The sequence below is a fragment of the Labeo rohita genome, unplaced genomic scaffold, assembly GCF_022985175.1.
Source record: "Labeo rohita strain BAU-BD-2019 unplaced genomic scaffold, IGBB_LRoh.1.0 scaffold_1551, whole genome shotgun sequence".
Taxonomy (NCBI): domain Eukaryota; kingdom Metazoa; phylum Chordata; class Actinopteri; order Cypriniformes; family Cyprinidae; genus Labeo; species Labeo rohita.
Window position 1 is genome coordinate 1 of NW_026127727.1, and position 17685 is coordinate 17685.

At 36.2% G+C, this 17685-nt stretch overlaps 1 protein-coding gene across 1 annotated transcript; it reads right to left on the minus strand.

The window, feature by feature from the left end:
- Positions 1-2479: 2479 nt before the first annotated feature.
- On the minus strand, positions 2480-16291 carry LOC127158543 (basement membrane-specific heparan sulfate proteoglycan core protein-like; the record flags this gene model as incomplete). Its single annotated transcript, XM_051101625.1, has 11 exons — positions 2480-2726; positions 3001-3045; positions 3181-3255; positions 3375-3446; positions 3724-3804; positions 3970-4083; positions 4390-4677; positions 13572-13925; positions 14695-14892; positions 14959-15048; positions 16004-16291. Coding segments are annotated over 11 exons (1613 nt in total), but the record flags the coding sequence as incomplete, so codon positions are not given.
- Between the last annotated feature and the right edge of the window lie 1394 nt (positions 16292-17685).

The window sequence follows — 17685 nt, forward strand, 5'->3', positions numbered from 1 at the left end:
TCAATTGTGTGAAGACCTGTGTAGAAAACTTGCAGCAGTACACGTGTGAGGTTTCACGTTTGTTGTGCTCTTTTAACTTTAACACACGTGTGTCGACATGAAGTGGTATATGCACTATGAGTGGAGTTTTGTGAATTGTGGGGCTTTTTTTATAGTATGTCCTTGATGTATTTTTTATACTGCTGTTGGAGGTTTGATGCCTAGTCTGATTTAAATTTAGTCATGTGTTAATAAAGATATTCCTATTTCTTTATTTTAGTTGTGGTCGCTCAGACTCTCTACCCTGGACCTTAACCAGGTTAAAAAAAGGTGGTGGCAGCAAGTTAAGGAATTGTGATCTTATTTAGCCCAGTGTTATAAAAAAAAAAGAGATAGAACCCAATAAATATTACAGTAACTTCATCATCCGATCCTTCATCTCTGGATGTGAAATAGTACGTTATAACATCGTTTAGGGCACTGACATCATCAGAATTGAGCAAATTGAGCAGATTGAGACGAGTAAGATCGGTTAAGTGAGCAGCTGCAGTACTTTAGCATTGTTGCGCTCCGCCATCTCACGACATTAAAATAATAATAATAATAAAAAATAAAAAAAAACTTTGCGTGCCGTAGTCCCTGGTGAAAAAAAACCAGCATATGCTGGTAGGTATGTTTTGATGCTGGAATGCTGGTTAGGTAGTTTTTGATGCTGGTTTAAGCTGATCCTTTGCTGGTTTATGCTGGTCTTTAGCTGATTTATGCTGGTCCTTGACCAGCAACTTAACCAGCAAAAACCAGCAAAGAAGCAGCTTAAACCAGCTAAGGACCAGCATAAACCAGCAAAGGACCATCATAAACCAGCAAAGGACCATCATAAACCAGCAAAGGACCAGCTTAAACCAGCATCAAAACCTACCTAACCAGCATTCCAGCATCAAAACATACCTACCAGCATATGCTGTTTTTTTCACCAGGGGTTTAAACAGGACTGGCGGAGAATGTGAATTGATACGCCTGTACTAAATATGTTACGTGGTTTATTTTGATAGGTAAACTGTTTTTTGTGGTGTTAAGGGAAAACACCTCAGCAGCTCCTTCTTAGCATAAGAGAATGACAGTCATTTCTGCTTGCTGCAATAAATGGTTATTTTTCTGCCCTAAACAAGTGAATTTCACCAAGATATTTTCAGAGATGATAGACAAGATGTTATAGAATAATAATTTAATGAAAACCTAATTTTGACAAAATTTTTCGAATTTCCTGAAAACACCCCAACGTGACATCCACATCCGACGGGTTTTCCCAGGTCGCATCACATATGTATTTACTTCCATACACTGTGAAGCATATTTAGCACTATAAAGTACTTGTTTTCTATTCTGTTTCTATTTTTTTCTTGTGTTCCAGTTTGAACTTCTCTGAACATTTACATGCTTGTATATACTTTAATAATATAAATAATTAATTTCTGTATCTTGCTTAATCTTTCTATGTTCTGAATGAGTGTATCATCACTTTACAACACATTGGAGCTGATGGTGTTCTTCTGGTATGTTTTTGTTTTGTTTATCATGCATCTTATTTTAAGAATTTCAGTTTCAAAGTCTGCTTAAACATAATTCTATAGACGTTTTTCCTAAACGCGGAAGTCACACCCGACTTTTAACCTGAAGGATGCATTTCCGGTCGCCAGTGTTTCTAGTCAAATGAGTTTATATTCCGAGTTCATAATGTACTGTTAAACCGATTAAAATGTTTTTAAAAAGCACATGGCTCCACAGCGCCATCACTCTGCAATGACCGTCATTTGTAAGTGTCTCGCTCCTGAAAGTTTAATGAGTGTGTAGATGACACGAAGCTGCCGACGTTAGCTAAAGTAAAAACAGATTGGAGCAATTTGGATAGGTTCCTATGGAGACCGGAACAGAAGAGCAGCCTGTCGAAAGTTAGAATTCGTTCTATAGCTTCTAGTCCTTCTTTGTAGAAAGATGATGATCATCTCTCTCTGGGAGCAACACGTCCTCAAGATATGAGTCAGGTGCCACTTCAGGAATCCACTGCAAGATAATCTGCTGGACTATGACTGACTCCAAGGTATTCTCACATACTGTAAATGAACAGGCCTTCATTAATGTTAATTCATAGTTTCCTCATCAGTATCTGTGTGATATGCATGACTCATATCTGGTAAAGAATACTGAAGACACGAACATGTCTTCCAGCCCAGGAAAGAGATGTTACACTAATAGTGATGCCCTGTACACCATGATTTCATAATGCTCCGAGTCAAAACACTTATGGCATTAGAAGAATCAGACAAAGACCAGACAAGTGAACTGTCCAGAAAAATGTTGTTCATTTTGTTCATAACAACTGCATAATCCAAAAAAAATAAAAAATAAACTTTTCTACAGTAGATTAACAATTCATGCATAACAAACACATGCAAAGAAAACATACACATGTTTGACTTTGTTTGTATTTTTATTTATTAAATATAAATCTCACACTTCATTAACATAAGTGCTCACATGTAAAATGTTTTACTGTATATTATAGTTTTATTTGTTAGCTTGCATGTGTACAGATAATACAGTCCATATGCATATGTATCTCTAAAGTTTTAGTCAAGCATGTGCAGAAGCAGTTCACTTCAATTCATTTCTTAAGCAATGCCAGTGTTATGGTGTCTGCTGCTGTGAATCTCTTTTAGTCGTCTGTTGTCTTCACTGCACTCAGGGACCTTTCAACAGATAATACAGATACAAAATGATGCATTATGCAGGTGATGTGAATAATGCACACCTCTGATTTGAGTTCATTCTGCTGATGATTTACAGTTTTAAGATCACAATGAATTACTCAAAGCAGGTTTACAGTGTAAAATAATCAATATAATTCCCTATCTGTACGAACGAGTGCAAATTATCAGCTTGCTGTCAGTTATTATGAAATTATTGTACACTTGTAACAGAATAAGTGTTCTGATTATTTTATTAATTTATTTTTTTAGTTACCTTCTTTCCTAATAGGTTGAGCATCACAAACTCCAGCATCAGCACCTGAGGAACACAAAAAATAACAATAAAATAATGATAAAATGTATGATTTTTACATTTCCTCAATAAGCCACAAGACTTAATGAGTCATTATAATTTGTAGCAGCATGAAAATGAAATGTTCATAGTTTTGCACACCTTTGCTTTTGCATTTCTTTACTTTTGTTCTGACTTCTGAGTATGTCACTTCATTTGGCTCTGCTATGGTATCATCTGCAAAAAAAAAAAAAAAAGAAAGTCTTTTTATTTTATGCAACATGCACCATCAAGGTCACTGGTTAATGACTAATGATTCTATTGTCCAACTGTAATGAGGAAGGTTTTTTTTTCACCTTTATCGACAGAAATCTTTTTCTGAACTGTGACCTCTGAATATGTGATCTCCGAAAATGACTGCGGATCATCTAAAACAAACATGTCAACATTAATGAATGATATTTGCTGGTTTGAACAGCAAACAAGCAAATGAGTATAAAAGGTAAAAAGCAAAGCAGTCTTGAATGGAAAAAATATGTATGAAGCTTAAAGGGGTGGTTCAAAAATATAATTTGAAGAATTCTGGGGTCCGAATTTAACCCAACTGATTATTATTAAATGGACAATTTTATTTTATTTTATTTTTTTTTATTTATTTATTTATTTTTATTTATTTTTTTCAAAATATTTTGTGGTAAGGCTGACCAGACTGTAGAGGAAAGTTTTCCATCTGAAATTCTCCAGATTGATTTGGGTCTGATGTCTGGTTAATGTTACACTGCTGATCTATAATAGAGACAAAGAGCATTATGGGCACTAAGAGTATTTGCAGTGATTACAGTGACTCTTTAGGTGGATATTTAGATCTTCTCATTTATTCATAAACACTATCTTCCATTTGTTGCTGTTCAGTTTTATTAATCATACAAAATGTTATGAACTTCTCCACACCTTTGTTCTTCTTGTATCTCCACAGCAGCACCAGTGAGATGAAGATCAACAGGCAAAGACTCAATAACACAACCACACCAGTGACCAGAAGAGAAGAAGATGAAGCTGCTGAGACTGGAGAACATAAACATGCAGATCTGATCGTAAATCACATTTGACAATATTTCATAAAACCTAATATTTCAAGGATTCTTCTTTACCCACTGTGCTCTGCTGGGTATAACATTAATTTGATCAAAGATAGCACTGATAATATTTACTCATCTAGAACATTTTATAATAAACCTTATTTGCCTCATAAGGAGGTGTCTTTAAGCCCACTAAACTGATAAATAATTAGTTTTAAATGCATCAGTGCATATATTGTAGTGGCTGGTAAAGTTGAACAACAGATGAGTGTGTATCACAGTATTTACTCACCATTAACAGAGAGATTTATTCGTTTACTGTCCTGTGATGATTTTGGTCTTTCATCTCTCTGTCCTCTACACCAGTACTGATCCTGATCAGACTCAGCAGCTCCTCTGATAGTGAGAGTGTCCCTATTTACAGTGTAACAATCAGACGTCTGTAACATTACACTGTCTGTGCCTTTATACCACTCATATCTCCAGTCACTGTGATCAGACTCAATCACACACGTCAGATTGACTGTCTCTCCAGTGAATACAGTCTTTGGTGTCATAGTCACTTTAGATGTGGGTAAACCTATTAAAAATAAAAGCAGACAAAGATAAAATAGATTTGCAGTGAAGTAATTGGTTAATATAGTAACTGTGTATTATCCAACTTATTTTACATATAAAATAAAATTTGTTTAAAAATTGACCATTTAAAACCCATATCTATTAAACGGTATTTTGGGCCTAAGGTGGAAAAATTACATTTTTAGATCGTTAATCTGTTTCTAACCTTACAATTTTTTTCTGGCACAAATAAGTGCTGATGTTTACACATATAAGAGGTTCATCTACAATACAAAATATTGTAGTTTCCTGCCGTCTTGATTCAGTCATGGGGAAAAAAGCTCATCAACAAACATTTTTCATCACATTTACATTGTGTTTTCATTGTGTTGGTTATGGTGAAATGATTTGAGAGATTGCATTTATTGCATCGTGGGGATGTGACGAGATCCGATGTGTCTCGCGAGATCTCGTGACGATATCAAATAGTAAAACATTTTGCAGCATTTACATTAAAGCTGCACCATTAACCCTTAAAAGATCGAGATCTCAATTCAAACACCCACGCGATCTTATTCCTGAACAATTTAGCTATGTCTATTAGGACTGTTTCACATCGCGAGTGTCAGTAGAGCGTGAGAAGCACGTTTTGTCGCTGCCCATGTTAATAGGCTCGTTTGAGATGCGCCTCGCCTCGCCTGAAATGTAGGCGAGAGTAGGCGGCTGCAGTGAGGGGAGGAGTGAAAAAAGTGCAGTCAAGACGGACAGTTCTCGGACCTCTCGAAGTGGAACAGAGACCCACGAGATCTAAGGCGGATATCGCGTTATCACACTCACGTTCTGTGTTGCTGATAAACATGATATAATTTCAGCTCTGTTGTTTTTATATGAAAATAAATATGATGAACAAGACACTCAAAGTGCTTGCTATTTAATTTCATACAAAAGGCGTATTTATCATCCATTTTTACTTTAATACAAACGTGTATTTTAGATTTTTATAGAAATATGACAACAATCACATATCTCACGCAGAGATCACACTGGCACAGGCCCATAGCCAGCCTAGCGGAAGGGGGGGGGGTTCTTTTTTTCCAAAAGTGGACCTTTTTTTAGTTCCCACCTATTTTGTATTTAGCAATGAGGTTCAAACTTCATTTTGTAGACTACTCATGCACCATGCATTTGTGCTGTATTATCATGTGTGCTGGTATCTTAATAAGCATGATTTTTGATTCACCAGAAATATTTACTACAATGTTGTCAAAGTGCTTACCAAGATATCACCTTGTTCAGTAAATATACACAAATACCTAAAGCAATAAGTTATTTAATTAAATGTCTTTAAAGGTATTTGTATGAAGAACGGTGGTCTTAAATGCACAAACGCTATTAATCTCAAAATACTGTAAATACATTCCATTACTCCTTTAATAGATTTAATACATGTATACATAATAATATATGTCGATATGTCCCACAATTCTGCTGCAATATGATAGTGCTGTCAGTGTTACAGTAAAAATAATCCATATTAAATGATTCTGACTATCGTTGCGCACAGTGTTTCTTCTGTTTGTCAGCGCTGTTTCATTTGTTTAAATCGTCATGTCATTGTGTTCTTCACCGAATTCAAGCGCTTCACTCTGGATCTCACACCGCTGTTTAGTGATCGCGAGTAAACGCATCTGCTCTAGTAAATTTGCGCTCTGCTGCAGTTTGACTTTTCTTATACTTATTAAGGTATTTAATACTTTTTATGGCTTTAATAGTGCGTTGTTATTTAAAAAAAAAAAAACGTACATAAATTCCAGACCTTTGACTGGATGGGGTGGGTCGTTCGAACCACCCGAACCCCCCCTGGCTACGGGCCTGATTTGGGAATAATCATGCATAATTTAAACACATAACCACATGATATTAGACTAAAAAAAAAAAAACATTTTAGAAAAGAGCGGCAACATCACAGTTGTCTAAACCAATGAGCATTAAGCTGTGTCATCATCCAGGCGTTTCCCATCATGCTTTTGGTCAGCGCAGTCGGTGGAGAGCTACTGCGCCCGACTGCTCAGTCCGACACAGCCACCTCGCCGTCGTGAAAGTTTTTTGGCACAGGTCAGCATGACATCAGAGCCATGCGGACGTAACTCGGACACATTTCTTACCAGCATGCATCTTGCGGTGATCAGCGGTGATCGATTCTGCGCAGGTCTTATTTCTTCTATCCACTGTATTGCTAATAATAATGCAACCATTTCCCCCTGTATAAACAGATAGCTCATCACTGATCCTTTTCCTTATTGATAAATGAAACTCTGGGAGAGTAAATGCTACTCCTATCTTGTTGTCTGAACTCTTTGATGCATCTGTGTAGATCTGAACATAACTATAGTACTCATTAATATATGTCTGCACATTATATAAATTACATTCCTTACCCTTGTTTCTCTGTTCTAACAATGTAAAATCAACTATAGCATCTGAAAGTAACCAAGGTTTTATTACTGGTAACGGAACAGTTGGACTAACATTTAATTGATTAATTTTAAGTTCTGTTGCTTTCTGTATCACAGACCATCCAAAACTTTTAGTTTTCCTCCTCTCTTTTTCCCAACATGGCTTTAACGTGTCTAGTGTTGGAAGCTCTTGATTATGGCCTTGTAAATTAACCCAGTAATTCAATGATAACTGTACCCTTCTCATTTCCAAAGACATTTCCCCCATTTCAACTTGTAGTGCTGTAATTGGAGTAGTTTTTATAGCTCCTGTACATAGTCTCAATACCTGATACTGTAAATTATCTAACTTTTTAAGAGACGTCTCTGCAGCCGATCCATATACCACACAACCATAATCTAACACAGTTCTAATCAATCCACTATACATTGCCTTTAATGCCATCCTGTCTGCTCCCCATTCACTACCAACTAAACACCTCATTGTATTTATTATTTTCTTACATTTATTTATTATATTCTGAATATGCACCGCCCATGTAACTCTTTCATCAAACCATATCCCCAAAAACTTAAAATATTTTACTCTTTCCAGTTCTTGATTATATAATTTTAGTTTCACCTCGTTTCCAATTTTCTTCCTTGTAAACAACATTATCTTTGTTTTATCAACTGAGAATTTTAAACCCCATTTATATGACCATTCTTCAACTTTCTTAATAGCCTCCTGTAATTTTTTAACAATAAAATCAATATTCCTTCCCCTTTTCCAGATTGCCCCATCATCAGCGAAGAGTGAGAACCCCAGCCCATTATCCAAATCTTCAAATACATCATTTATCATAATGGAAAACAATAAAGGATTTACTATACTTCCTTGTGGAGTACCATTTTCAATTGCAAACTTTTCTGAATAACTGTTTCCTATTCTCACTTTTAGTGTTCTGCCTGATAAAAAATCCTTGATCCATCTATACATTCGACCTTTGATACCTAACTTACACAGTTTAATTAACAACCCTTCTCTCCACATCATGTCTTACGCTTTCTCTATGTCAAAAAAGACAGCCACTACACTCTCCCTATTTATTTGTGCTTTTCTTATCTCATGTTCTAAACACACAGCCGGATCCATTGTATTTCTCCCTCTCCTAAAACCACTCTGATATTTGGATAATAATTTATTAGTTTCTACATGATACATTAACCTTTCATTCACCATTTTTTCCATTATTTTACCAATATTAGATGTCAACGCAATAGGTCTATAATTTCCTGGATTTGTACTATCCTTCCCTGGTTTGCGTATTGGTACTATCACCGCCTCCTTCCACCCTTGTGGTAATTTTCCTTTTTCCCAGGATTTATTGTACATTTTTAATAAAACATCCTTAGATACTTCGCTGAGATGACTTAGCATTAAATAGCAAATCTGATCCATACCTGGAGCTGAATTCTTTGTTTTCCTAAGAGCTCGATTTAACTCTGCCTTTGTAAATGTCATATTTAATTGATCATTATTGTATTCCTCATTCTGTATTAAGTCTTTATATTGTTCCAATGTTATTTCCCTTCCTCTTTTACCCTCCTTACTAATATTATCTGATTTATGTATTTTAACAAAATTTTCCGCCAACATTCTTGCTTTCTCTTCATCTTTTATTGCTATTGTATCTCCATCTTTTAATACTGGATACCCAAATTCTCTTATTATCCCATTCATTATTTTTATCATACCCCATACTTAACCGATTTCTGTTTCCCTTCCCACTGTGTTACAAAACCTCCTCCAGAAGTCTTTTTTTGTATTTTTAATGATTCTCCTAACATTTGCTTGCATCTTTTTATATTCAATAAAGTTCTGAAAACTATAATTCTTTTTTAACATTTTAAAAGCTTTATTTCAAAATTTAATTGCCTTATCACATTCTTTTGTCCACCATGGCACAATCTTCTTTTTTTTTCCTACCTCCCTTCTTTGGAATAGTCAGACTTGCTGATATCAATATAGCATTACAAATATCATTATAAACCTTATCAATCCCTTCTTTAACTTCAATTTCTTTTTCCATTTCTTGTTCACTAATACTCCTAAATTCCTCCCACTCTGCATTTTCAAATAACCATTTATCTACTCCTCCTGTATTACATTTTTCTATGCTTAAATTTACCTCAATTGTTATAGGGTAATGATCACTTCCTATAGTTGTTTCTCTAAACACCTCCCATAAGCATATACCCGCCAGTGAATTTGAAACAAGTGTAAGATCAATAGCTGATTCTATTCTTGTTCTCACATTAACCCTTGTTCCCCCACCATCATTTAAACATACTAATTCCTTCATCTCCATTAATTCTTCAATCACTATTCCATTCCCATCATTGCAATTGTCCCATAGTGTACTATGAGCATTGAAATCTCCGCAACATATAACTTTCCCTTCTAAATGTACAAATAGTTCATCCAACACCTCTAGTGATAGTCTTTTACAAGGATTATAAAAATGTATAATTTTAACATTTCCTTTCCCCCCCAGAATTTCTATTACTATAAACTCCAACTTCTTTCCTTTTTCTATAACATTATATTGCACTCCTTGTTTTACAAATATTATACACCCTCCCCCAATATCGTCCTCTCTATCTCTACGTATACAATCATACCCTTTAACATTAAAATCCAAAATTGGCTTAAGCCAGGTTTCCTGAATGCATATGATTTCTGGTTTCTTTCTAAGCTCTTTTAGAAAACCTTTAAACTCTTGACCATTTGCTAACAAGCTTCTTGCATTCCATTGCACAATATTCAAGTTGTCTTATCACCTGCACCTCCTGACTTCCCATCACCTTCCAGTCTTTTATTGATGTTTTCCCAAGATATATTGTTTATACCCAAAAACTTTTCAGCTCCCTTCACAATTATTTTAATTTTCTGTTTTGTGTCTAACTTGGTCAGTGCAATTAATTACATATGCAATGAATAAGATCAGTCTATCCACTGTCAGTGTTGTGCCACTCTCCTGTTTGCCCAATCATTTGACTCGAAATGTCTTTGCCAATATCATCACTTCTCCTTTGCTCTTGTACCTTCTTTATTGCTTCTGCATAGCTTATGTTATTTACAACTTTCACTTGTTCAATTTCTACAGCTCTCTTCCTTACATTACATCCACTGTATGTTACCCTATGTTGCCCACCACAATTACAGCACTTGTCTTGTGCATTCTCTTCACAAGTTTCACATTTATGATCACCTCCACACTTAGGACATCTTTGTTTTCCTTTACACACCGCTGCTATATGTCCGTATCTTTGACATCTATAACAACGGAGTTGGGGAGGAATATATGGCCTCACTACAAAGCTCATGTATCCAATTTTGACTTTTTCTGGAAGCACAGGGTCCTGAAACTCCAAGAGAACTGACAAACTGTCAACTGTCAACTTTGAGTCTTTCTAGATCTTCCTCGACTGGAATTCCCGTTATTACTCCCTGTTTCAATTGTCTTTCTCCCAAGATCTTCCTTTCATTCACTTTTTTCTTACATATATTATCAATTTTTAGGGCTTTGTTTTTTTGCTCTTCAGTTTTACATATTATCAACAGGCTTCCGTCTCTCAAAGTCTTAGCCGTATCCACTTCTCCTAACTTTTTCTTCAGCTCTCTAGACAATGCTAATGGACTTAGGTTAACATGTTCATCTTCCTTTCTAAATTTAATAATTACTTTATATTGCTCTCTTCCAATCTTTTTACGGACAGCCCTACCATCTTCATCTGAGCTGTTTTCTTCTAATCCCCTTTTACTGGATTGGCTATACGCCAACCTTGCTTCATTTCACCCACTCATTCTCTTTTCTTGTCCTTTCCTACCTACTAAATTCCAATCATCTGACTCCATTTCATCTTCCTCATTTACCCCAGAAATCATCTCAATCCAGTCACAAACCAGTTTATGTCAACCACCGTAAATTCAAAACACAATGCCGGAATTTCCGTCCCGCGCGTAACTGGCCGTCGCGTCGTCACTTCCCAGCCGACGTCCGTCAAACATACTTGCTATGCTGCTAGGGCAATCAAGTTCGGATCATTTTACAGACTCGGACCTTTGAGTCTGGTTCAGCAAAATGAACGAATGTTTTTTCGAGTCATTTCGTTCATTTTAGCAAAATATAATTAAAATGTTACCTGTTACCTCCTTAACACATCTACTGCTTACACAAACGTTGATCACACTTCAAACAAAACAAAACTATAATGCTATAAGAAACCGAAAATATTAATTAATTGTTTACCTGGGTCTTTAGTCTATTATTTGCTCACCTCACCTCTTATCTGACAAGGTTTCGCGTTTGAGTCATTCGTTCATCACGTCACAGCTCCATAAGAACGACCCATCGAGAGCTACTGCGCACGACTGCTCAATCCGACACAGCCTCCTCGCCTTCACAGGGTTTTTTGGCACACGTCAGCATGACATCAGAGCAAGGCCGACGCAACTCGGACACATTTCTAACCGGCATTCATCTTGCGGTGATCACCGGTGATTGGTTCTGTGCAGAATTTGCTCATCTCAAACAAGCCTATTCACTGATATGGGCGGCGACAAAACGTGAAATAGGTGTTAAAAACATTCAAATCTGCAATTATGCTGCTGCTGCTGATCCAGAAAGAGCAACACAAACAGTTTTTTCAACCACATTATAATCATTATTTCTGTATTACAGACATTTAAATAACAGAAGTACTGGGATAAAAGTTTATAGTTTGGGTATAAACACTTGTTGTCTACTGTAGCGATCAAAACGAAAGTATCTTAAGACTTGTATGTATTGTAACACTTATCCAGCTAGGAGGTGGCGACAACTGCTTGTTTAAAAAAAGGATGTAATTGAATCATTCATTCAGGAGATTTCAATAGTCAAACAAGTCTTAATAAAGTGAGACACACGTTATTTTATTTTTTTCCTCCAGAATCGTGAGAGAATCATGGTGTCCTATTTATTAAGAACAACTGGCATTCTCAATTTATCCAGTATTGTGAAGCTCTTATTTAAATGTTGTTTATTTCTGCATATAGTTCATTAAAATGGAAGTTTAATTTCATAAAGTTCATTTGCATTTTGTCTTTTCCAGTTAAATAAAAGACCATTTCCCTATACATTTAAATTTCTTGTCTCGTCTTGTTCTCGTGAACCCAGTCTTGTGTCTCTTCTTGTTTCGTGGGATAAGTGTTTCGTCACACCCCTATTGCATTGCATCATGTTTTAGACATGAGTGTATGGCTACAGTGCTTATCGCTGCAACCTTTGATGCAGTGGGTGTAGATATAAAAATAATGTTATAACCAACTTTTCACCATTAGCTCATCTCGATGGTTTTTTAACTTAAAAATGCAGTAAAATTTTTTGAGAATTGTCAGCCAGTCATAGCTGTGGGTGTTTACATTAAAGTCTTGCAATGTGCCTCTTCCAACAGAACATTCAAATCAGAAGAAGGACGTTACAGATTTACCATTTATATCTATAGAACGAATGTTTTGATGGAAAACATACTAAGATAATTAGTGCATGTCAGGAAACATAAAGTATCTTTTAAAAAATGCATTTCATGAACCTTTAATTTGGCCCGTCATGTCACATAGGAGAAGAGGGGAGGAAATACCTTTGACGCTAGGCCTGTCGTGATAATTACTATATCCAGGGCCGTATTTGCCTCTTATTGTGACATAGGCAAAACAAATTACTGAGCCCTCTTTTCCTATTAATAATAAATATTACCACCCCAGCAAACAAAAAAACATTTCATATTTGAAGCATGTGTGAATACTGCTTCAAAAACAGTAACATTACCACCTCGCTACTGAGAAATGTCATGTAGCTTAGCTGCAAAACTATTGTACTGATAAATTCATGGGGCAGCGATGACAAGAAGTTTCCATGTGCGTCTCTAGGTGTGGCACAAGTGTGTGTCTGTACTGTGTTTGTTTGTGAGAGAGAGCGGGAGAAAGGAAGCATGGTTTCCTTAAATATAAAGGTGGAAAACATGGAAATAGTTTGACTTTTTTTATCCTATTATTTGTTACATTTATTTGGTCATTGTCTTTTGGGGTTTTGGTCCTTTTGCTGTTGTAGGTAGCCTGTAGTATAACAAAAATATGTATTTTTTCATTGTTCTTGGGCCCCCTGTACGAGCAAGTCATAGGCACATGTAAGTAATGTGGACAGTGTACTGAATACAGATGTTCTCCACAGAATGACTGACTACAGTTGCTAAAATGTGCAATACACAATAATTATTAACCACAATTATCAACCACAATCCTCATTCTTAATGTGATCAGGCTTCCAGTTTGAATAAAATTAGCAAAATAACCATGTTTGTTGTTGAGCTGAAATCTGGACTCTGTGTGTGTTTATGTTGTGGAGTGAGTTGAGGAGGTCAATGATTTTCAACTCACCCTTTACAGTGAAAGAAACAGTAGAGATAAAATGTGATGATTGTGGTCTTTTATCTCTTTGTCCTTTACACCAATACTGATCCTGATCAGACTCATTCACTCCTCTGATAGTGAGAGTGTCTCTGTTTACAGTGTAACGATCAGACGTCTGTAACATTACACTGTCTGTGCCTTTATACCACTCATATCTCCAGTCACGTGTCCAGCCATTTCTCTGGTTAAATCTCCAGTCATTTGTCAGGTCATTTCTCCGTCTCCAGTTACGGTGAGACTCAATCACACACTTCAGATTGACTGTGTCTCCAGTGAATACAGGACTGTCTGGTGTCACAGTTAGTGTAGATGTGGGTGAATCTGTGAAGAAAGAAGACAGAGTTCTTTCAGTGAGTTCCTGTATTTCTGTAACACTAATGAGGAGAGATGTAAAGAGAAGGGTGATGTTCTGTTTTTTTTTTTTGTTGTTGTTGTTGTTGTTTGTTTTTTTTTTTGGCTTCTGCAACTGAATGGTTTCATGCACATTCTTTTAAGAACTTTAGGTGTATTAAAGTTAATTATTAATTAATTATTACAAGACTTGTAAACCTGCTTCTATTTGGTTAGGAAATTAAATAATGGATAAATGAAACTTTTAGTGTAACTGGCATAATGATAAATGCACACTGAGAAACATTCCACTTTCTGCCAGCTATATTTTTCTCTGTAATAGTCAGTATATATGTGACCCGGGCTTTTGGTTGAATTTGAAGTTCTCACAAAACTGAGTTCATTTAGCCCTCTTTTAGTGATCCCAATGCTCCATGTAGCAATTAAAAAAAAAATGTCTGTATTTGTGCAGTTTAGTAAGTTTAGTATTGTTGTAAACCGCAGCAGTTCAACTTTGTGAATATTCATTGCAAATTCACAATGTAATTGTGAATTACATTGTGAAAAGAAAAGAACAAGTCCCTTGTGAACAGCTGTTTCACAAGTTAAAAGAGAATGAAACAATTCAACCCTCAAATGAAGTGTAACAATCATATTTATGTGAACTGTGAATGTAACATCCGAGAATGTGAATGTATTTTGATTAAATGTATAATCATACAGTATGTGTAGTGCAGAAGGACAATGATATTCAGCTCACCTTTCACAGAGAGAGAGACAGCAGAGATTAAATATGTTGATTGTGGTCTTTCATCTCTCTGTCCTCTACACCTGTACTGACCCTGATCAGACTCAGCAGCTCCTCTGATAGTGAGAGTGTTTTTGTTTACAGTGTAACGATCAGACGTCTGTAACATTACACTGTCTGTGCCTTTATACCACTCATATCTCCAGTCATCTGTCCAGCCATTTGTCTGGTCAAATCTCTGGTTACCTGTTGGGCCATTTCTCTGTCTCCAGTTACTGTAAGACTCAATCACACATGTCAGATTGACTGTCTCTCCAGTGAATACAGGACTGTCTGGTGTCACAGTCAGTGTAGATGTAGGTAAATCTGTGAAGAAACAAGATGATGGAGCTCTTTCTGTAAATTCAGGGGTGTCCAAAGTCCGGACTGTACATGAATTTCAAACACCCCGCAGCTTGTCTATTGAAATATATTATTTTTGGTCTGCCACGCATAATTTACAAATCATGCAGTTTCACCATGTCAACACAAGGTGGCACTAAATTTTAGGCTATCAGTAAATGAGAGTGACAACAGTTTGATAACTCATAGTGCTGTAAATTCTTTAGTGCTCGAATTCCTAAACACACAAAAAGCGGAACCACCCGACAGGAGGAACACTGTGGGACAACAATCCAGTTTGAATACTTTTCAATCCACAAATCAATATTTGCAAAGGATTTACTGTAGTAGCCCAATAAACTGTTACTAGTTACTAACTGTAACTACTGTGGCAGGAATGTAGGATATTAATAGCAAATTTTATTTTATTAATGTAGACATTTGTATTAAAAGCAGGGTTCTAATAATAATAATAATTATTATTATTATTCACATTTCTATTTATATTAAATATATGTGTTCATAGACTAAAGACCATAAAGCCATTTAAAATATTACAGCCTAATTAAAATTTTAGGTTTTAAAAATAAGGTTGTTAAAATATTTACAGATTTTTACATCCTAAACACAACTCTCTGTCCGTAGCATCCGGTCCCCTGGTGTGTCCAATCAATCAAATCTGGCCCCCTCTAAAAAATTGTTTTAACACCACTGATTGAACTAGTCAGAAAACATGATCTGATCAGCTGAGTTCCTGTATTTGTGTAACACTGATGTTAAACAGGAGAGATGTGGAGAGGAGAGTGATGGTCTCTCCTTTGTCTGATTCACTACTGGTTTAATGTGATTCAACATGTTGTTTCATCTGAAACAATCATCAGACTGAATAAATAATCAAACGTGTACAGAGAGTTCAGGAGGACAATGATATTCAACTCACCCTTCACAGAGAAATAAACAGGGTAGCTTAAATATGATGAGTCTGGTCTTCCATCTCTCTGTCCGCTACACCAGTACTGATCCTGATCAGACTCAGTAGCTCCTCTGATAGTGAGAGTGTTTTTGTTTACAGTGTAATGATCAGACGTCTGTAACATTACACTGTCTGTGCCTTTATACCACTCATATCTCCATTTAATGTAAGACTCAATCACACACGTCAGATTGACTGTCTCTCCAGTAAATACAGGACTGTCTGGTGTCACAGTCAGTGTAGATGTGGGTAATTCTGTAAAGAAAGCAACAATGTAAAGTGACTCAAACAACGCTTTCACTGATATATATATATATATTTTTATATTTACAGAACTGAACAATTAATCCATGCATACATCTAGTGAAATAACAGATTTCTCTTTAGTGATGTATGCTGGATTTCAAAAGTTTATTCCATTCAATCCACTTTAACCAGGGGAGCTGCAGCTCTGCAGAATTAAGCTTAATTAAATACACCTAAACCTGCTAATTGTAACAAATCACTGCTCTGAGCCTTGGGTTCAAGATCCAAACACAGTTTTATTAAGGGGTAACTCACAATCGTAATCCAAATAGTCCGCAAAGGGTCAATCACAGGATAAACAATAGAAACAACAAAAGGAAATCCAGGAAACCAGGGTGAAAATCAGAACCATGACACTGAAACCAAAGAGAGCGCTCAGAAATGCAGTGTAAAACACAAACAAGACTTAACAATGAGAGTAAGAATCAATCAGGGACCGTATTCACAAAACAAAATGTGGAAAAAGTAAAGCACTTCCAGATGCACTGTAGTGGGGCACATTGTAAAACAGTGTTACAACGTTCCCAATCTGCGCCACTGGAATTTAAAACTGGTTAGTGTCTTCTGCTAGTGAGCGAAGTGTTAAAAAATCTAAACCGATAAATAACAGATTGGAGATTAAAATAATAGCAGAAATGAAAAATGAAAAATGAAATGAAGAAATGTACCTTTATTATGGTAAAATAAATATTCAGCAATCACTTCAAAAGATTTTTTTTTTTTAATTTTGAGCACTATATATATATATATATATATATATATATAGAGATAGATAGATAGATAGATAGATAGATAGATAGTGTTGATATGGCAACTAGTAAATCGCTCGCTCTTGTTGATCGCTCGTTTTTATTCTACAACCGCGAGTGAAGCGTGCTTGCAGTGTGTTAGCCGGTTAGCTTGCCATTCACTTTTACTTTCTCCCCCTGCTTTTTTTCTTCACAAGTTCATCAAACAACAGTGGTGAGTCGAAATCGTTCTACAACTACTGTGAGTAATGGCTTCTTCTCCTTTCCTGGTAACCTGCATCACCTGTCATATGTATAGTTTATCAATCTCTGTCGGCAGTGAGGGATTCACATGTGATAAATGCAGGGAAATAGTTAGGCTGACAGAGAAGATTTCAAAACTAGAGACACGCATCCAAACTTTAATCGAGGATAGTAAGAATGTGAGGGCATTAGATACGGCTTTGGATGCGACTAGATCAGGAAGTCCCGTACATTGTTCGGTTCCGGTAACTTCGCCTTTGCAGCAGAGCAACTGGGTGACTGTGAGACGGCATAGTCGCGGGTCAAAACACCGCTCTTCCGTTCCGATCAGAACATCAAACAGGTTCTCCC